The 21446-nt window shown below is 33.3% G+C and overlaps 4 protein-coding genes and 1 pseudogene across 10 annotated transcripts in view; 2 read left to right on the top strand and 3 right to left on the bottom strand.

The window, feature by feature from the left end:
* LOC126761005 (uncharacterized protein F13E9.13, mitochondrial) overlaps positions 1-4491 on the bottom strand; it is a 15337-nt gene extending 10846 nt beyond the window's left edge. Inside the window, exon 1 of one of the 2 annotated variants that reach the window (XM_050476863.1) lies at positions 4417-4491. The gene's annotated coding sequence lies outside the window, so the exon portion shown is untranslated. Of the gene's footprint in view, positions 1-4247; positions 4372-4416 lie in introns of those variants that run through there. The other variant, XM_050476865.1, reaches the window with a different exon arrangement.
* LOC126761004 (structure-specific endonuclease subunit SLX4) overlaps positions 1-13846 on the top strand; it is a 16268-nt gene extending 2422 nt beyond the window's left edge. Inside the window, exons 1-6 of one of the 6 annotated variants that reach the window (XM_050476857.1) lie at positions 5669-5762; positions 5864-6492; positions 8999-9931; positions 11239-12362; positions 13426-13578; positions 13636-13846. In XM_050476857.1, the coding sequence (XP_050332814.1) occupies positions 5674-5762; positions 5864-6492; positions 8999-9931; positions 11239-12362; positions 13426-13578; positions 13636-13749 (3042 nt within the window). In that variant the 5' untranslated portion in view covers positions 5669-5673 and the 3' untranslated portion in view covers positions 13750-13846. Of the gene's footprint in view, positions 1-5668; positions 5763-5863; positions 6493-8998; positions 9932-11238; positions 12363-13425; positions 13579-13635 lie in introns of those variants that run through there. The other 5 variants (XM_050476860.1, XM_050476856.1, XM_050476858.1 and 2 more) reach the window with 5 other exon arrangements.
* LOC126761007 (uncharacterized) lies at positions 5162-5833 on the top strand. Its single transcript, XM_050476869.1, has 2 exons — positions 5162-5433; positions 5496-5833. Exons 1-2 carry the CDS (start codon positions 5309-5311, stop codon positions 5662-5664), a joined length of 294 nt encoding a protein of 97 aa, XP_050332826.1. The 5' UTR covers positions 5162-5308; the 3' UTR covers positions 5665-5833.
* A 3372-nt stretch (positions 13847-17218) lies between the features above and the next one.
* On the bottom strand, positions 17219-21092 carry LOC126761936 (ras-related protein Rab-43). The gene is made up of 4 exons (XM_050478372.1): positions 20778-21092; positions 20640-20724; positions 19684-19940; positions 17219-17587 (listed from the first exon to the last, which is right to left on the bottom strand). The coding sequence occupies exons 1-4, from the start codon at positions 20988-20990 to the stop codon at positions 17483-17485; spliced, it is 660 nt and encodes a 219-aa protein (XP_050334329.1). The 5' UTR covers positions 20991-21092; the 3' UTR covers positions 17219-17482.
* On the bottom strand, positions 17595-19671 carry LOC126761935 (uncharacterized; annotated as a pseudogene).
* Positions 21093-21446: the final 354 nt, after the last annotated feature.

Genomic DNA, 21446 nt, shown 5'->3' with positions numbered 1-21446 from the left:
GCTTAAATTGCTTCGGCATCAGCAAAAAATGTGATTTCACTTGAAGCGGGGAGAATAGTTTGATTGCATGTTGTTGTTTTTCTCATGATGCTTGGAATTTCTTTCACATTAAAACTGATTCATAAGAAATTTCATTTTAAAAGTTGATGTACGATAATATTTGAACTGATTCCATTTTTGGCACCAGCTTATATTATCAAGAAAAAGTTCTTATTATAATATTATATATATTCACTTTAGCACCGAGATTATGGGGGAAGGCTTTATAGGTTTTCATTTCTCGAGTCCTACTCCACCGATTTCAACCAAATTCTACGTTATACTGGCATTATTATTTCCAATTCCATCTGATCCTTTCCCTTTAGAGTATAGAAATCAAGCACCAATGAATACAAGGGGAAAATATTTTGTACGAATAGTGCTATTGCAGTGTGCCACCCTATTACCAAAAATTGTCCAAATCGAAACAAAACTATTCAAGCCCCTGGGTACCAAATATGTTTACCAGACTTCCTATTACGAACTTTTTACCGAAAATATCGGCCAATCTGTAGGACATATTATAGAAATTCAGAGAGAATATTTTTCTAATAATAGAATGCCTGTATGTCAAAAATGCGCTAAATCAGATCAATAATTACTTTAGTCCCTATATATGTAATAGACATATTAAAAAAAAAAACGAATTTTTTTTCAAAATTACGCCATTTTGTTAATTTTTAATATTTTTTAAAGATCGTAGGTCATTGTTAGGAAATATTTTTAAATTTAATTTTATTTTTTTTTTATACTCTCGCAACGGAATGTTGTAGGAAGTATTATAGTTTGTTCACATAACGGTTGTTTGTAAGTCCTAAAACTAAAAAGTCAGATATAGGGTTATATATACCAAAGTTTGACATTCAGTAGAGTCCTAAATCCGGATGTCTGTCTGTCCGTCCGTCCGTGCAAGCTGTAACTTGAGTAAAAATTAAGATATCATGATGAAACTTGGTACACGTATTCCTTGGCTCCATAAGGTTAAGTTCGAAGATGGGCAAAATCGGCCCACTGCCACGACAAAAATGGCGGAATAGAAAACCTGTAAAGTGTCATATTTAAGGGTATCATAAATAAAGATATTAAAGTGAAATTTGTTTGATGCACAACTGGGATTGTCTGCAAATCCAGATATGGGATTGGGCATATTTGGACGTAATTTTTTGGAAAAGTGGGCTCTTGACCCCTATTTTACTACTTTAATTTTGTACATATCTCGGAAACTACTATAGCTATGCCAACCAAACTCTACAGAGTCGTTTTCTTTAGGCATTTCCATATACAGTTCAAAAATGGAAGAAATCGGATATTAACCACGCCCACCTCCCATACAAAGGTTATGTTGAAAATCACTAAAAGTGCGTTAACGGACTAACAAAAAACGTCAGAAACACTAAATTTTACGGAAGAAATTGCAGAAGGAAGCTGCACCCAGGCTTTTGAAAAATTGAAAATGGGCGTGGCCTCGCCCTTATGGACCAAAAACCATATCTCAGACGGAACTACTGTATATAATATTTTCTTAACACCCTGATGACATGTACGAAATATTGATTTCAAAAATTGATGCATTCTGTATAATATATATGGAACCAATATTTTCTTAAATACCTGATTTGAAAAATATGTACGAAATATCCTTTATCATGCGAGGTAAAATGTTCGGTTGACAACCACGCCTTCTTCAATATAACGCTACTTTTGATGTTCCTTTTTTCTGATGCCTTATTTTCAATTTTTGTATAATATATATACGTTCAAAAAAGTTCTAAACATTCAATCGAAATTACTTTCTTTTTAAAAAAAAATTCCACGAAAATCGCCTAAGCTATTAAAATATGTTAATGCGTATAAAAAATCTGAATAATCAGTGGTATATGTTAAAGTTATACGAATTGACCGCTTCCGACAAATAATGAATAGAAAATCTTAATGTTATATTTCAATTGGGTATCTCAAAAACGGGCGGTCAAGTTTTTATGATCCCTAAAAAACTTCTGTTTGATACATAACTGCAATTGATTGTCTGCAAATCCAGATATGACTCCATTGAAAAACATTTGGAATACACCAAATAAATTTAAAGAATCTCTTATTTCTATTTTGCGCTACTCTAGCTCAAGTCGCCATTTTTACTAGAGAGAAGCACGGAAGTTAAGGCGTTCTTTCTGACATACGCTTTCATTTTTTCACTTCGTTGTAAAAGTATGAATTGTCAAGCAAGGAAAGTTGTATGCGCACTAACCATGAAAGTACCATGCGATCACAAATGCAATAAACACGTGAAATTTGCTGCACGGCATTGCTACCAAATGTGTATTGTGTTTTCATTGATGTTGAAAATTACGTTAAAAAAGAGATCCAAAATCTTTATGTCCCATTTTTAAAGTAAGGGAAAATAGTTTTAAAAAATTGTCGCATCAAAATTTATTATTTGGTAAACTCATTAGTTAAGTTCAAGTGTAACCGAACATTTTATACTTTTGTAATTTGCAAGGATCAAAGGGGCTAAATACCTTCAAATGATGGCAAAGCAAGTGAGGAAGGGCTAAGTTAGGGTATAGCAGAATCTGTAACTCTTGCAACTTCTAAGGAATAAAGCCAAGGCAATGCCTTCAAGTACATAAGGCTTGTTAGTTATATGGGGTCTAGGGCAAGTTTTCACCCGATTTTATTCATTCTCAGCACATAGATGAATCGTTAATATAAAAACACGCTCCCTCAATTTTATTAAGCTATCTCACATATTGGCCGATATATGCGGTATAAAGTCAACCGGAAGTTCGAAAACTTTCATATTAGGTATATGGGGGCTAAGGGAAGTATTGAGTCGATTCAACCCATTTATAACACATAACTATCAGAAAGGATTCTCTTCAAATTTCAAGTATATGTACTCGCACATTAAAGTCAACTATAGGTTTTATTTAAAAGTAGGCGGAGTCACGCCTACTGTCCAATTTGCTCCTTTAAATACCTTTTATATCTGGCTTATCATTTATTTGCCCATTGTCGGTAGGAATTATTATAATATTTTCAGAAATAAGCGTATTTGGTTGTAGCTGTAGTGGTTTCGGAGATATCTACGTGAAACTTATTGGAGGGTCTTTTTTTTGCCCAGAGAGGCCCCAGCTACAACGAACGCCAGACAGACATCCGGTTTCCAACTTGTCTCGCCATCCTGATTATATATGTATGTAGTATATATATATATGTGTGTATATTTTTTGCTAACCTATCTCGATTAGTTTTAGGTGATACAAACAACAGTTAGGCGAAAGAAACTTTTTGTAGATTTTGCAAGGGTATAAAAATAGAATTTGTTTTAACTGAAGTTGTTATTAACAGTTCAGCCAGAAGCTTTAAGAAAAGTTATGAAAATAATAATGCCTATTTTTTCCCAAACGGACAATCCTCCGAGCACACCGTTTCTAAAATTAAAATAATATGGAATTGCATACATGCAGATGTTACTGTGCCTTTTATTAGTTTGCTAAAAAAGGTAACACCAATTATTTATTAGAATGCGAACCTTTTGTTGTGTGAATAAAAATTATTGAATATTGAATTAAAGTTATTTTGCACTATTTAATATAAAATAAATGTGTTAAAATAAATAAGTGTTAGTGGATTTAAAAATATAATTGTAAAATTATTTATAAATCGAAGAAACGCACGCAAATCAGAGTTAAATTTTTGAACTTTAAATGCAAAAACCATAAGGTATGTATGCCACATATATTTCTTCTCTGTTTGGAAAATCTTCTCTAGCCGTAAATATTCATTTTAAATCTAAATTACTGATTTCTAAAATTTACCCCCTCATTGCAAAGTTGAATTTGCCCTTTGATTTATGGCGGATATTCAATGAATTCCGGACGGTAAATTTTTAGAATAGCATCCCCGGATTTCAGGGCTAAAATGGGTATGTATGGATAGATGAGGTCCTCCAGATTAAGAAAAATATATATATATAGTTGCCGCTGATTTATGGTTTTTGAGATATTTGCATTTAAAGTTCAAAAATTCAACTATTTAAAATGCGTATTTCTCCCATTTATAATGAATTTTATAGTTATATTTCTAACTTTTGTATCCACTAACACTTCACTAATTCGTTTCTAACCATTTATTTTATATCCTCCTCCTCTATCCGTTCATACCCATTTTAAGCCCGAAATCCGGGGATGCTATTCTAAATCGCAGACCTTAATTTTAAAACATCGTACACACACAAGCCAGCAATCGCATTTCTATTATTTCGAACATATTCTAGAATCGAAATCCTTACAGTAGCATAATTTTAAGGTAGCAATTTAATCTCGCATATACAAATATAATATATGAACATATGACATATGAATCCCAAAAAATTACCTTATTGAGGATGGGTAAACAAACCGATTATCAATAACATATTAGTGATTTGTATGGCGACAACTACACGCTCAATATATGCAATGTTTAGTATGCAATATCGATGGATCGTGATCCTTTCACAAAATATTGTGACTAAAGTGCTGAATACATAGAGAGCGACACGACATGGCAGCACGACAGTGAACTGTACATGACGTCATGAATCCTTCTACATGAACATTTGTAAGAAGACAGCGACATAATAATGGACGGCATGTACACAAGAAAACACAGCTGTCCATTTTGCATATACTCAATTTCGTTGTGGCCATACTAATACCTTGCACTTCAATGAAATTTTTTTATTTTGTTCAAAGTGAAATTTTTTATGCAAAAAATAAGTAAATAGGTCAATTTATTTGCTTTAAATTATCAATTGTTATTACAAATGATATAATAGAGCTATTTTATGCTTTTATTTGTAAAATAACGTCAGGTTTGTTAGAGCTTTGAATAATTTTACATTTTACATATTAGTGGCATCACCACTCTACCTCATCTCTCTACTGTCAACTCTACTGTCGTTTTGCAAATATAAAAATATATTGAAGTTAGCGAGAGCGACAACTGGCGGCCTGCAGCCGTGCAGTTGTCAAAATAACTGTGTCCCCAAGAACGTGTGTATTTTAATATTTGACAGATGTCGTTTGCAGTCTGTCGCGCTCATTGTATTCAGCATATCATGAAAAAAGCGACTGCGATGTTAAAAAATAGTGATAAAATCGCCGGTACTGAAATATCGCTCATCACTAGTATATATTGATAATTAGAAATTTGTTTTGCCGTGATATACTTTAATGTTGTGTAATATATTATTGATATAAAATAATTAACCAGTGAAGGTGTGGTTATGGACAGTTCTGAAAACAACAGTAGAAAGCCTCGACGCACTCGTGGGACACCTGCATATCAGTTCCGAAATAAATTTGCATTTGGTTGGATTGGTTTAGGAGCTGTGTTTTTAGCAGCTTGGGTGTAAGCTTTTATTATCACAATTTATTGTGGCTGTATTTTTTATTTAAACCTCTATATTCCAGGTATACTCCAACATTTAAAAAGATTAATAAAGGCCTTTGCGACTCGTTATTTACTCCAACAGAAGAGGAGATCGATCGTCGTTATTTATTCAGTTTTCCTAAGCCTCTAACCAGCAGAGAAATACAAAAACGTATTGATGAAGGAAAAGACTTTAATTCTCAAAGATAAAACTTGCTAATGGATCGGGAAACTCGGAAAGCTAATTTAAGGAAACTTCGGTTGTCCGGAATTAAACATCATGAATCAAGTACAAGCGGTAGTTTACGGTAAAACAATATTATAAAATTTGGAATGTAAACATAATAAAAAAAATAAATCTAAAGAATTCGAAAGAATATTTATATTTTGGAATTATTTTTGTTTGAAGGAAAACTAAATCAAGCAACGGATTGTTATCAAAGTATTTTGAGGCACCAAAAGTAAATGAAGTTATTCAAGGAAATGAACCAAAATCAAATGAGGTTGTGCATTTGGAAGGTGGATGTTCAATAAGAGGCTTGATTAATACTGGACAAGATCATTTACAAGCAGAAAATCAGCAAAGCGAAACACAGTTGAAAACAAATGGAAGAAAGCGGACCAGTTTACGAAAATTTGTTTTGACGGAGGAAACAAACCCGTATCAATGTTCCAAAGATAATAATGAAGACAACTTTGAGGTTCCTGTAAAGAAAACTAAGATACGAACTAATTTGAAACGTAAAAATAATTCCTCCCGAAACAAAAGAACACTTTCTAGAGGCCAGCAGAATATTAAAACTTTGCTCATGCGAAATGAAGTTATGTTTTCGGAGATTACGTCTCAACAATGCAGACTTGATAATTTCAGTGCTGATGAAATACATCTCGCACTCGCATTGTCTAAATCACAAGTGGAAACCCGTGGTTCGTCTAACTTCGACTTTGCAGATCAGCGAGTTGAAAACAACGAAGTAAATTTGGAAAACGTTCAAAATATATTAGGTCAATACGGTTTTCGTCCATGTGGTTTAGAAGGTATGTAGATGCTAATAGTAAATTTTAGATCAGTAATTTTTAATTCTAATAAGTTTCCAAATTGGAAAGTGATATTTTTTTAAATTATAAAAATATATTTTGTCACTGTTTTAACACCGATATCTGAAAATAATTGGCTTCAGAATTGAGCTCTTAAATTAGATTCAAAAGTTTATTAGTCCAAATAAACAGAATCGTAAGTTAGTAATTACTTTGAAACCAATAGAATCCAAAGTCAAACTAGTGCAGTGTTAAAATAAAAGAGTACTCAATATTATTTCCTCTAGTTTAACAATTAAAAAAACCACAACAAAACTTTCGCAATTTGCAAAGGTTAAGGGCGGGGACATGCTTTCAGGTGTTGCAAAACTTTTTATTAAAAATTGTAGCATTTATTATTTGAAGACAACGACTGAATTAAACTAAAATTTGGTCACGAGACATTTTGGACAGTAAGCTATATCTACATCTCATGGCCACGTAAAGCTTAGAACTAAAAATTTTCAAGTGTTCTGCATATTTAACAACTCTTTATAGCAGTACTTTTGCGGTACATACATTTTTTATATAGAAATAAGTTAATGACATGGTATTTATCAAAACTATTAAAAATTAAAAACAAAACACATCCAGCTATATGCAAAATCATTTGAAAGTTAGTGAGCTTTACAAAATGAGCTCGAAATGTAAGAGACGGACATATTTTATTTTTTTAATTGTAAATTTCATTTACACTATAATTGAAATTGACGTTTTATTTTCTTTTTTTTTAAATTGAAACACCAAGTTTAGTCGCGGTATTACTTTAAAAACAATGAAATAGAGCGCTTTTGTATAAGCACAGAAAGCTAGATTGTGTTTTTTCTGATTAAACGTAATAAATTAAAAACTATAATTATAATTAGACAATATAATTTAGTTTACTTCTGCTTACTAAAAACTTAACAAAGAACTAAATTGAAGAAAAAAGACTAAATTGAAAAAAATTTAAGAAAGTATGTGGTAAGCTTTGCGTGGCCACGAGTGTATGTATAAAGTGTAAACATTTGATAACATATTGGCAGATATCCACGATATAAAGCCAACTGGAAATTTGAATTTCTTATAAAAGGTGTATGAGAGCTAGGTATATATTGACTCGATTTCATCCCATTTCGATATTACGACAAATTTTAATAAAAAACAAACGGATATTCGAAATTATTTGATCCAGCCCCAGTAAAGTTTTCAGTACCCATTTGTGAAGCTTAGCTGACTGAATTTCTTAAATGACGATTGACCTGCAACCAAAAATTAACTGAAATTTATGAAATAAAATTCTTTGGAAATAACAATTTTAAATTTCTTCTGATTCTTTCACTTCTTGGTATACAATCAAGCAACAATAAATATATTGGGATAAAACTTCGTACAAATAATGTTTTGAAGGTATGCCATCTCAAGTCTCAAAATCTGATCATGACTTTTCAAACACCATGTAACAAATACTATGTGTGGAGTCGGTGTCTACTTCAGACTTTTTACTGAAAATACTGGACGCAGAGAATATTTTTCGATGTTTCAAAAATTAAGAAATTCTCAGACCCTAACTTAATATATGGATTTTCAAATATCTGTTTGACTTGAGTGAGGTTTCTTAATGAAACGCATAGAACATATTTTTCTGGTAAGAACGTATAACACTGGCCGTACTGTAGTTTAACCCCGAAAATCAGGTCAATACTACCCCTAGCGCCGATATTCTACATATAATGATTTCCGTGAGTCTAGTAGACTTAATGCAGTATACTGTGTCGGACAATGTGTGAGTGTGTAAAATTTCATGAAAATATGTTCTCGAGTATACTTGAGTAATGTCAAAAGTTAATGCAATCAGTCCAGACCTTCCCTTGCCACAATATGTCAAAATACAGGAATTTCCGACTTTCCATTTTACTTTAAACCATTTATTTTGGTCAAAATATGTAAAATATCTTTTCTAAAACGTAAGTGGGGATTTTCTCCATTATGCAAGATGCACGAAATGCTTCGAAATGAGCTTTTGCCGTTATACCTAATATGTTAAATTTTTTCTTTAGTTGCCTATATCGCATAATTTGAGTTAATAATGTCGATTTATAAATAAATTTTAATGTTTTCTTGGCAAACATGTAGGTATTTCCCCGTCTTAGAGCACTGCAAATGGCCAGAATATAAAATGATCGTTTATACCCGAACTTAGCTCTTTCTAACTTGTAGTGTGTAATAAGTATGTTTTTATATTGATCCACCCGAACTAGCTAGGTTTGCGTAAACTGAACATTTAATATTCTTCTATAAGCCTATAACCTATTTTTTGCAAATATGTTCTCTTAATTTCCCTAAAGTCACTGGATTCCTGTTGGCGATTCCTGTTTTTCATAAGATGCGGCTATTTAATGTCAGTTGAAGATCTCTCAACTATTAGTTTTTAACAATGCTTGTATTTTTGATATTTAATGTTATTTTTATTCTACATCTTTTGCAGCCTATAACAGTTTAAGTACCGCATTATTGCCTGGTTCAAATCGGAGAGGTAGAAATAAATGGATCAACAAATATACATCACTAACATTACGAGATTCTAAACTTCAAGCTAAGAAAGTACAATCTAAAATAGACTTTTTAATGAGCCAAGAATGGAAGGACAAACAATTGTTTTTGTCTGAAACTCATTCAGAATCATATGCGTTATTTAGTTATAATCTTCAGAAACTTAAACCATCCAAAGCAATTACCAAAGCATTTGAAAATGAAGATAGAATAAACCTTGAAAGTTTTTATGTAAAAAATCTCTTTGACGTCAACCACGTACAAGCTGGCTATTTGTTAAAAAACTGGCATGCTATAGAGGGGCGTGAATTGTCTCCTCAAAAAGCTAACCAAGGTCAAAACAAATCAAATAAATTTGTTAATCTCATGAATCAATCGTTTATAAATTTGGAAGAACACTTCGGAGTGAAAAAGGTTTTAATTTCCACATTTCAACCTGAAAAAAATTCCAAACCTTCCGATGATAACTTTCGTGATCCTACGGATTCGACAATTAGAACTGATAATGAAAAATACAGTTATCATATTCAAGACAACCTCGAAAATTGCAATAATAATGAAAATTTTGTTGAAAACAAAATGGAGTGCATTGAACATAAACAAGTTTTATCAGGCCACGGCACACCTCTAATCGAAAAAACCATCAGCACAGTACAAGATGATCAAAGCTATAGTTCAGCGCAAGTTGATATCAAGCAAAACTTCCTAAGCACCTCACAAAAACCTTCAGAAAATCTTGTAAGTATATCTAAGGGAACTCGCAGTCAATCGCCGAATATATTCGCGAGTTCAGAAGACGAATTAGAAGAAGTTGTTATTCCAAAAATGGCATCTTGCAATGAATACGAAACAAATGCATACCAAGAAGGTAAATTTATTAAATACTAAATATTTATTATTTTAATATAATAAATAACCGCTGCCGAAATAATATTTGCTGTGGTGATGTCACCAACAAAGTTGTTTTCCATTGGGGTTATGTTTTATATTTTTATACTATGTATTACAACATGTTACTGCAGAGTATAATAGTTTTGTTCACCTAACGGTTCTTACTAAAACTACCTGAAACTAATCGAGATAGATATAGGATTAAATATAAATGATTAGGATAACGAAACGAGTTGAAATCCGTACAAGCATTAACTTGAGTAAAAATTGAGACATCTTTTTGAAACTCGGTACATACGTTCCTTGGTGCGTTAGCGGCGGAATTGGATTATTGCAATGCCCAGGAAACGAAAATAGAAAACCTATAAAGTGCTATGAGTAAGTTCCAAATTAAGATACTAAACTTTAATTTGCCCAAAGCGTGATAACTCAATAAATAAAAGCACCAGAGACACTAAATTTTACACCCGTAATGTCCCATATACCTAATATAAAGATTTTCGAACTCCAGGTGATCCTTGCAAGAGTATAAAGTCTACGATTACACCTACTGCACTTACTTGTTATAATTCCTAGTTGATTTGTATAAGATGTTTTTAATATATTAAATCATTTTGTAGATGCTCCGGTCTAGCTAGGTGGACCACTTGGTCCAGGATATTTATACAACATCTTATAGTGGAGTTTCTATCATTCACTTTTATTGCCTAAACAAATCCTCAGCTTCAGAGCGGTTAGAGCCTGTTCTCCATAGTCTTTTTGCCGCCATTTTCATTTCATTCATTATATGGGGCGATTTCACAATGACATCACCAACCTTTGCAGTTTTCGCAACTGTTTTATAGTTATAGTCCTAAGCCATGACCGCAACGAGATATCTTGTTAGCAAGTCTGAAAGACAAAAGAAGTCAAGTGATGCTCCGGTCGAACACTTAAACTCGTATAGCGAGGCCTGATATTTCGGAGAAAAACCATTCCTATAGTCGTCTGCTTAAAGCGGAGCCGCCTTTGGGAACGTCGACGCAACGCACTGACCGCCATCAACAGAAAGCTTCCCAATGTTTTTGAGAGCATCAGAGTGACGGGGCAAATTAGAGCTTAATTCATTTATGATGAACGGACAGACAAATATTGACATATAATATAAACTTTATATTGTATCTATTAGCTTTAGGTGTAACGAATATTCTGGTAAACAAAATTATTCTGCTCTGAGTAATGTCTGCGAAATAAAATGTTCGTTTTGATACTAAAAGTTCCGTAACCTCTCTGTACCCTAAACAGCTATTTCAGTCGTATCTCCTTTGAATAATACAGATACTACAGAAAATCGGAACGCCACAAGTCCTATTTCGAGTATTATAGATTTAACTCAAGAAGAAGAGCATGTGTCTATGGATGGTGAAAGCTTTAAGATCTTAATGGAGAATATTAATCCAAATGATGTCTCCGAAAATACGGATTGGAGAGCTATTAAAGAAAACTCATTTGATCGAAGTGAAAATGCTATAAATACAGGAAATTTAAACAACTTAAACAAATCCGCTGCAAGTTCCGAACTCGCATTAAGTACTGGGAAAGTGAGTATCGATAGAGAGGATAGTTCTGAAGATTGCATAGTTTTGTCAGATGACGAAATCAATTACTCTATTTGGAGAGCAGATATAAATAGTTTCAGTCAAGCGTCAGCAAATGGTTTACTCAATGAGGACGATGAATGTGTGGTACCAGAGCCTTATGAAATGCTTATTAATACATCCAGATTAGCTAATCGTTCCGCCGAGCTTCTTGAATATGGAATTTTAGACAATATATCGGAACCATTTACACAACCTTCTGAGATTAACAATAGTTCCACCCAACAACCCGAATTATCGCCAACGTTGCTCGCACCAGTCGGATTAGAAGGCTTGTTAAATGGCGATATAAGTTTAAATATCACGAAAGAAGAAAGAAATACCCATGATGTTCAATCTTACACAATACCTTTGGAAGTTTCAGAATATCCTGCGGATGAATATGAAATATCAGGTAGGATATATACCACCCGCATTGTCACTGATCCTAAACCGGAGTTTATGCATCAATCAGAATCAGAAATATTGAAACAACTTTATCAATATGGCATCAAACCTTTAAAACGGAAACAAGCTGTAAAGTTGTTGGAATTTATATATAATTCAACACATCCACTAATTCTCAAACAAACTCCCAATTGTAGTAAGCAAAACGATAACTCTCGCATTCCTGAACAATCTAATAAAGGTCCTTCGAATCATATTATTCCTCCCGCAAATAAATTACAGCTAAAGGATTGTTTTGGCTCTCAAATACAGCTATTTAAAAATGATTTACAACTCGATTTGGATTGTGAGGACTATATATTTCAGACGAATGTTACAAAGAAGGTAATTTTGATAGTTTAAGGTTATGCCTAGCTTTAAGCCTCAGACAAGGAGAATATTTCGCGAATTTTGATGTTTTTTGTAAATATTTCCCGTACTGTTAGCGAATTTAATATTTTACCTTTGGTCCAATTTATGTGAAATTAAAAAGAAAATTATGGATTTTCACGACACATAAATACTGGGAATCGAACTAAGGAATAATGTAAATTTTAATTGTTGAACAAATTGCGGTTACACCACAGAAAATTGAGCTTCTGCAAAGATTTCTTACTTAAACGTAGCTTGAAAAACTTAAGTTTTTGTATAACATTTTGTTCCTTTCTTCATTACCATATGCTATGCGTCTCATTCCCGAAACATTTTACATTTACCATAGATGCGTTGTATGCGCGGTATTTGGACCGAATTTGTGTATATCTTAATTTCCCTTTAGATAATTAAGAAAAAATTACCGAATTACATGTGAAACTGATTATAAAAAGTGATATCAGGAAATAAGTACCTAACGCGACTTTCCAAATTCGATTTTATTTTTTTTCTTGGGGTACTCTTAGTTAGCCAAATTTGAATGAGTCCATGTGAGTTTCCCAGTGCTTATATTACTTTTCAATTAATAGTCTGAATAGAGGAGTTGTACATCTTTGGACGACCACCACTTTAGCCCCTCCTAAAAATTCTTATTTGTTATTTAAAATGAAAAACTTTTAAATTTTATTACGCCCACAAATTAGAACCTTCAGTAATTAGAATTTGCAGAGATTAGAATTAGAATTAAGCATACATACATATACATATGTTTAATGAACATGATCATGTAATATGTGTTGTACTGGATTTTTTACTTTTGTTTTCTGGTTTTTATCGATAGTGCACAAAAGTGCACAATTTAATAATTAAATAAAGGAGAATTTCATTGTAGGTTTTTTAAGTAAACTTAACCAATTTTTCTGCATAGACATATACAAATAAAATTCGAGAAATTAGAATTTTTCAGAAATTGGAATCACATTACAAAGTGGTTCTAATTTGTAAACGTTGACTGTATTTGATTATTTTATTACAGACGTCACGGCCGCTGTTACCTCTTCATATCGCCTGGCATAATCTCGTTTCCTCCAGTATAATTTTGAATGAAACTATCCTCACGTATCAGCCCATAGACTTGCAAGAAATTTACGTATTTTTGAAGGAAATCGGATATCGTTTCGACCCAAAGGTTGAATTTTAAAATTGTGTATTTTACAAGTTTCTTACATTTTTATCTCTTTTTCAGGACATGAAAGCTTTCCTTGACAAGCGCTGCATAATTTTCCGCTATGATATGACCCAACCAGATCGCCAGGCGGAACGCCATACCCGAAAACATAAAAAAACTACTAAAAGATAGCGAATTGTTATGAATTAAATATTTTAATTTTTTTTTTACCTATGTATGTGATTAATTTTCAATACTGCCTTACAATTATTAAAAAAAAATTATTGAATATTAGTATTTGTATTGCAACATTGAAAAAAAGTAATAACAAGAAAAAAAACAGCTGCAGGAAAGCTATAATACACTTCATAGGTGTATTTCTTTTAACAAGTATGTGTATAACTAAATTCGGTAATGTATCCAAAGGAAAATGCTTTGCAAGTTCTTTTTAGCCACGTTGTTGGATATATAGAACTTTAAAGTCAAATTAAGGTTACTTAAAGGGTTAAATGGGTTTCCACGAGCAAAAAGTCTATTTTCAACATTTTTTTTCGTATAAAAAAAAATTAAATATTTTTTTCAAACTTTATTTATACATATATAAAAAGTACGTGTCACGTTGTTTGTTCGCGATGGACTCGTAAACTATTAAACCGATTTTAGTAAAATTTAGCCCACTGTGTCCAGATCGAACCAACATAGAAGATAGGATAGTTAAAAAAATTCATAAATGAAATTTATTGAAAGCTCTATTAAATAGACTCCCTATTAAGCGGACATCTCCATTAACCACGGACATTGTTGATGTTTATTAAGTGTAATCTATTCTATCTAATTTGCGATTTGAAAACACATTCAAAGTCAGTTGTTAAGATTTTCGAGGAAAACACATTGAATGTTTTAAGTGACTACTTTGACACAGCTAACCTCGAGCGCGCAAATTTTCAAGAATGTTTCTCCAAAACTATTACTCCGATGAACTTGAGATTTTATGACAATATTCCAGGAATGTGAAGCCGTGAAACCCATGTAACCCCTTAACAAAGAAAAAATATATTTCATGAAAATCGTCATCTTGTTTTTTATCGGGGAGCTTCTATAAAACCTATATGCAGGGCTGCCATATTCTCTGATTTTGACCTTCGGCATTGATTCCCTGATTTTCGTGATTCCTTGGGTTCCTCCTGAGTTTTTTTAATTACAATTTTTGAACGAGTGCGTGAAAAAGTAAGCATCACAGTGTTTTAGTCTACTTGGGCGTTTCGAATTTGCGCACCACGCGTAAGATTGATTTTTCATGAATCATATCTTTCATGGTTGCGTTCCAACACTCGATCGAGTTCAACTCGCGCAGGTTTTTTTTGGTATAAAATTCCTACGCAAGTTGAACTCGGTTGAGTTTTGGAACGCACACCATATGATATCGCCATCATACATATGTACATGTATACCGTCGCATGGAAATGTAACTGCATCATTTGTCACACACATGTCTCGACTCGAATTTGCGGAAACATATGCAATGGGACTGATTTTGACTGAGACCGATATGGTAACCCTACCTACATACATATATGCAATAGGGGTCTGATCTGAACATTATTTACATATTATACCAAGTTCTTGAATAACAAGGATTTGATTATGATCGATTAGTTTGTATAGTATCTGATATCGGCGAAGGACGCGTACTAAATTTCATGGATTAGTTTGCATACATATATATAGAGAGACGGACTTGGGTAACTGAACTCAGCTTAAAGTCAAAAGTTAGCATATAGATGCTTCTAATACCATAATATTACACGGGTCTGCAACAAAAAAGCTGTCCGGATTTTTTAACTCGAAGTCATAAATAAATATGTTTATTTTAATTATTTAGTCACAGATTTAAGTATACAAAAGTGATGTCAACTAATTATTAAAACAAGAGGTTAGACACAATTTTCTTATCTTATCTTCACAGTTGACGAAGTTAAAACACTATTCCGACCATATTTTGTATGAAATTTTCGAACCGCAGCAGCCAAGTTTTCATTATTTTTGAAATATTGTTCCTATACACGTTGTTAAAATTTAAATATTTTTGCTTAATTATATTGAGAAATCTTTTATAAAGTTATATGTGATATAAGCCCAAGGTCTGAACTTGTTTACTTCATATTCAGGGCTAAACCATTTAAAAATTAAGAAAATATGTCCGCTCGAATTACGCAAATCACTATTCATTGTATAGTATATTGGGACTAGAGTGATTTGTGGACCTATTTAATGTTCAATTTACATATCTTACAGATTGGTCTATATGTTTGCTAAAAAAAGTCAGCCCTGGGCACTTACATCCGGAGAAAAGGGATTTTACCCAACGGTTCAGTTAAGCGTAACTACCGTAAGTGATTAATATGATTCCATAAAAACATTCTCTTTGCTCTTTTGCTACTATATTCCTACAATAAAATAAAAGCTGCGATCAATGTTCATTATAACCTGAAAAGGGTATATTAAGTTTGACTCAAAATTTTTAACACCCAGAAGGAAACAGAACGAACGTAATGAAGTGTTTGCTTTTTCATTTGAAGAAATATCTTCAAGAAATTTTACATGGAATATTGCCTAAGGGCAATGGTGGAATATTCGAAATTGTTCAACTCGGATAAATATATTTAGTATATATTGTAGTTCATGTAAGGAATATTTTGTATTTGTGAAGGGTATTATAGCTTCGGCGTGATCGAAGTTAACATTTTTTTTGTTTTAATCACATTTTACTTTTTAAATAATAGATTGAACAACTCATGTGCCTCAAAATTATAAAATTCAGCTGATATTTTCAATTTATTTTGTTTTGTATCATAATAGATAGTGTTACATAGATGAAAATACTGTTCTCGCTTATATTCGCACAATAGAAAGTACAATCACATTCTGACATGTAAACTCTGTTATTTAATGTCATATTTACCATTGTGCATAAAATTGGAAACAAAAGTTAAATACATTTTACACTTAATTCGAGTTTAACTTTTGTTATTTTTTAATGGTTATGCCCGCTTGCGCGGTAAGGTTTAGGTGGTTGTCGTTAAAGTCATCTAACGGTAGGCGCAGAAAACGTGATGTTTCGACGGGGTCGGACCATAGTGAGAGGGGTGTAGATGAATGGGGTTTGCTGGGCATGCAAAGAAGTGGTTAGAGTCATGCGGGGACTCGCTGCATGCTGAACAAACATTTAGTATATCGGGTTCGATTCTGGATAAGTAAGAGTTTAACCTGATACAGTATCCAGAACGAAGCTGCGCAGGTGTCCCTTTAGATTCTCGCGGCAACTCGGCAAAATTCCACATTTTCATATTAACGTTTAAAGTCGATTTTCTTGTAGTTTGTATATTCACACTTAGAACTCCGGGGCCGGGTTGAACTCAATGTTAGCACTCTGGAGAATGCGGGTGCTCCAATTATGACAAACTTAATCCCAAACTTAACGATCCAAACAGGGAAAGAACAGCCTTTGTCCGGATAAAATCCAAGTCATTTACGGTAACGTAGAACCGGTTGTTTTGGAATTGCATTTTATTTTGTTTTTGTCAATGGAGGAAAAAAGCTTTCAATCCACTTCATAAGAACAAACAAATTTGGTTTATAATGGAATAATTAATGTGCCAAATTACTGCTTATACATATGTATAATGTTCGTCAGATCTGTTTTATTTTGATATCAATTTTGTACTTGATTTTAGATCATTTGAAAGCTTCAGAGCTTTACTGTTGAAATATTTACATATTCCATATATGTATATATCTATTTATGTATATACTTATACTATTATCGAGCGTTTAATTAACTAAGTAAGTTAAATTTAAATGATTATATTAACAAACTTAAAAAGTAAAAAAAAACTCCAAAAATTAGAATTACGTTTCGAGATCCTTATAATAAATTGCAAGAACTACTGCAGTTATTAAGCGGTTTGCTTTGCCCCAGTCGTATGGCATCTTCTTTGTCTTCTTCTACAGTGTTGATGTCATGACGCCGCTAAATAATTAAACAAATGGAGTTATTTAGTAATTACGAAAAATAAACACTAAACTAATTTGTCTCATATACTCAAAATTCTTCATATTATCTATTGATTTGTAGACCTATTAGCAAATTTTTAAATTTATATATTTATTCGGGTATAATCTTCATGGAAATATTCATATAATTTTATACGTACTAAAAGGAGTACATTGCTTCATATATATGTTCATGTGTTCGTTTTCATTTGTTCTAGCTATATCGTTATAAATATAAATAATTGAAGGAAGGAAGGGCCAAGTTCGGATGTAACCGAACATCAAAGACAACTAACTATGCATTGAAATTCGATGATAATATTCCTGAGGCCGATGTCGCCGTTGATTAGATCTTTACGAATTAATCAGACTGGGAGTCATGCTGCCTTTTGAGCTCTTTCGACCGCACATGTGCGTTGTTGACCACTAGACTGGAGTAGCAATTGACAATGCGACAGCCGCAGTTGTGCCGTGCTTGTTGTTGTTGTGGTTATAACGGTTATCAATCCCTGTTAGGATGGTAAGGGTTATCTATGTTGTCGTCGAAGTCATCTAGCGTGAGGCCCAGGAAACGTGATGTTTCGACGGGGTCGGACCAAAGAAAGAGGGGTGTTAGATGAGTAGGGTTGGCAGGGCATGCAAATAGGTGGCCAGTGTCATGCGGAGACTTGTTGCATGCAGGACATATATTGGATATTTCGGGGTCTATTCTGGATAAGTAGTAGTTTAACCTGCTACAATATCTAGAACGAAGCTGCGCTAGGGTCACTCGCGTTTCCCGCGGCAACTCGAACTCTTCGTCTGCGATGGGGGGGTGGTTTGACTCCAAGAACGCCATTCACTGGAAGGGAGTCGGTGAAGATGTTGATAGCTCCACTGTGAATGGCGGTCAGTACCTGTCGGAAGTTAATTGCGTCCGAAGTCCGGTCGGCGTACTGTACGATGTCGTTGACGTAGTTAAGGAAAGACCTCTTGATGTTCCTAGGAGGCGGTTCCGCTCCAAACAGGTGGCTGCAAGGGTGATTTCTACGAAAACATCCTAGCAGGAACTGCTTGGAGAGGAGTTCATTATGCTCCTTAACTGGGAGCATAAGCGTCTCACTATGTAAGTGTTCGATGGGAGACATCAAGAGTCATCCTGTCGTTGTCCGGAGTGCAGTATTCTGGCAGGTCTGGAGTTTTCTCATCTGCGTACAACTGCATCCTGACTACCATATTGGTAAGGCGTAATTGAGGACCGGCCGGCCGATTGCCTTGTATGTTGCCAACAACGTTTCTTTGTCTTTTCCCCATGTGCTGCCGGCTAGCGACTTGAGGATTTTGTTGCGGCTCTGTAACTTGGCAATAATCGCGGTCGTATGGGGAGTGAAGGAGCATAGAGTATCAAAAGTTACACCTAAAATCTTAGGATTATTGACAGTCGGAATTTTGATGCCATCGACTTCAATATTAAGCTCAAGTCTATACTCCTTCGTCCAGTTCGTAAATATGGTTGCTGTGGATTTGGTGGGGGAAAGTGTTATGTTCCGTGCAGTGAGGAGATGAGAAAAGTCAAAGAGGTAGCCGTTTACCGTTGAACACATGCCATCGATTCCATTGCGAGTTTCGTGATGTAGAAGTTAAATAGAAGAGGGGAGAGGACACCACCCTGCGGAACCCCCTGTTTAATTGTTCTCAGTTTAGATGTTTCACCTCGAAATAGTACGGATGATTGTCGACCCCTCAGATAGTTTATGGTCCACCTCTTCAGTCCTGGAGGAAGCGTAGTTTTTTCTATGTCCTGCATTGATAAGTACAAAATCTGATCATAAAAACGCGTCCTTCTTTTGCGAATTTTCGCTCTTCTTCTTCTTTGGATCTTTTTCAAGTTTTTTTACCTTTTAGCTAATATAGATTGTGAATAAATATATTAAATGCAAGGGACAAGATTTCTGCCTAGTTAGCACTGGCTAACATGGTTGGCAAACTAGTTCTTAAGCAGTTAAAATAAGAACCAACATAATAATTATTTGAAATTGTTTACCATATACATACATATGTTAAAGTTTATATTTCAATTAGTTTGCTACATACCTTTAATTCCGTTGCCAAACAAACAAATGCGTCTTCAACGTTTGTATTTTGTTTCGCTGATGTTTCCATTACAAAAAGGATTTCGGGTATATATTGGCACATTTGCTTTGCTTCTTCAAAATCCACTTCACGCTCTTCGTCTAAATCACACTTATTTCCAATTAAAATAAGTAACACGTTGGATGCTGTGTAACGCCGAACCTCTTCAATCCACTTTTGAAGATTTGAAAAAGAAGACCTCTTTGTTATGTCATAAACTAAAAAGATTAAATAATTTAAATAAAATTATTTACAACTTTGCAACAAAATAACATTTTTCTAAAATAAGATCTGTTGTTATTCAGCAATTATAGCAAACGGTATATTTAAAAGCCAATATTATATATTTACCAGAAGTTGAGGTATATAAGATATGTACGTAAAAGAAGTTACTAGTGTTAGATCATGGAAAAATAATCTCGCACGAAATCTGGTTAACTTCGAGTAATATTATACATCGATCTGGGGACATAACATATCATGAAAACAATAGGATATATTTGCAAACAAACAAAAAGGAAGAGTTAATATATTTTGTAAACGAATACAAATAAATAAAAAAGAAGGATTTTACCGTCAATAATAAATTCATTATTGTGTGATGAGTAATGCAAAATCTTTCTGAATTTACTTTCTCTTGAAAAATATGTAGAAAAGGAAACACTGATTATATGTTAGAATGCAAACTATTTGTTATTGTGTGAACAAAAAGAATTGAGCATTAGTTAAATATTGAATTAAATTTATCTTTACTATAAAATCTCAAAAACCATAAGATCAACGGCAATTATATATATACTTTCTTAAACTGGAGAACATCCTCTATCCGCATATACCCATTTTAACCCCGAAATCTAAATGCTATTCTAAAATTCCCCCATATTAGATATAAAATTTTTGATTGCACCAATACATACCAATTATAACACCATTTGCAGAACGATAGTAGCTTTGCGTGATTGTACGAAACCGTTCTTGTCCAGCTGTATCCCATATTTGAAGCTGGAAACGATTATAATTTATTTGTTCACATAATTTATCGAGGCGATACTTACTTTTACTTGCTTTCCTTCGATATTAACTGTTTTCATAGAAAAGTCCACGCCTATAGTATTCCCATGTCTTTCAATGAAATTTCCAGTTTTAAAACGCTCTACAATACAAGTTTTCCCAGTTCCACAGTCTCCAATCAATACCACTTTAAAAAGGAAATCAAAATTTTCCTCATTTGGCAGTGCCATAAGTGTTTGTGGATTACGCGAATTCATACTCTAAAGCTTTTATTTTTTTAATTGATGTTGCATTCAATATACAATGCAAACTCTAGTGAACAAAACTTTGATATGATACAATAAACCAAAACAATTCATTGAATATCAGCTGACAGAAGTAAGGAATTGGCGTTGCCAATTAGCAGATGTATTTGCTAAACTTCATTTTATTATTAGGTTGTGTGCCAAACGAAAACATTGTCCTTGTGTTGAGTTGAGGTGAAAAAGTTTCCTATGTTGTAAACTAATTTTACATTTTGCTTTGCCCAATGGAGAGACAAATTTTGACAGTTGACGCTAATTGCTTTCGGTACATATGTATATGTATGTACATACATAGTGCTTACAAATTATATTTTTTTAATAAAACGAACCATAAAAATTTTGGGTGTTGCAGAAATTTATTTTGGAAACTTTATTATTAGCTCAAATAAATTTTTAACTCTGGCTTAA

The sequence above is a fragment of the Bactrocera neohumeralis genome, chromosome 6, assembly GCF_024586455.1.
Source record: "Bactrocera neohumeralis isolate Rockhampton chromosome 6, APGP_CSIRO_Bneo_wtdbg2-racon-allhic-juicebox.fasta_v2, whole genome shotgun sequence".
Taxonomy (NCBI): Eukaryota; Metazoa; Arthropoda; class Insecta; order Diptera; family Tephritidae; genus Bactrocera; species Bactrocera neohumeralis.
This window is presented reverse-complemented; position numbering and strand designations above follow the sequence as displayed.

What these genes read in the sequence shown, in the direction of transcription:
- LOC126761007 (XM_050476869.1), top strand. Translation starts at nt 5,309, where the DNA reads ATGGACAGTTCTGAAAACAACAGTAGAAAGCCTCGACGCACTCGTGGG. An exon ending in GTGTTTTTAGCAGCTTGGGT is followed by an intron (nt 5,434 to 5,495) that starts GTAAGCTTTTAT and finishes TCTATATTCCAG; the next exon opens with GTATACTCCAACATTTAAAA.
- LOC126761936 (XM_050478372.1), bottom strand. Translation starts at nt 20,990, where the DNA reads ATGAATTCGCGTAATCCACAAACACTTATGGCACTGCCAAATGAGGAA. An exon ending in TCGAAGGAAAGCAAGTAAAA is followed by an intron (nt 20,725 to 20,777) that starts GTAAGTATCGCC and finishes AATCGTTTCCAG; the next exon opens with CTTCAAATATGGGATACAGC. An exon ending in GTTTGGCAACGGAATTAAAG is followed by an intron (nt 17,588 to 19,683) that starts GTATGTAGCAAA and finishes TTAATTATTTAG; the next exon opens with CGGCGTCATGACATCAACAC.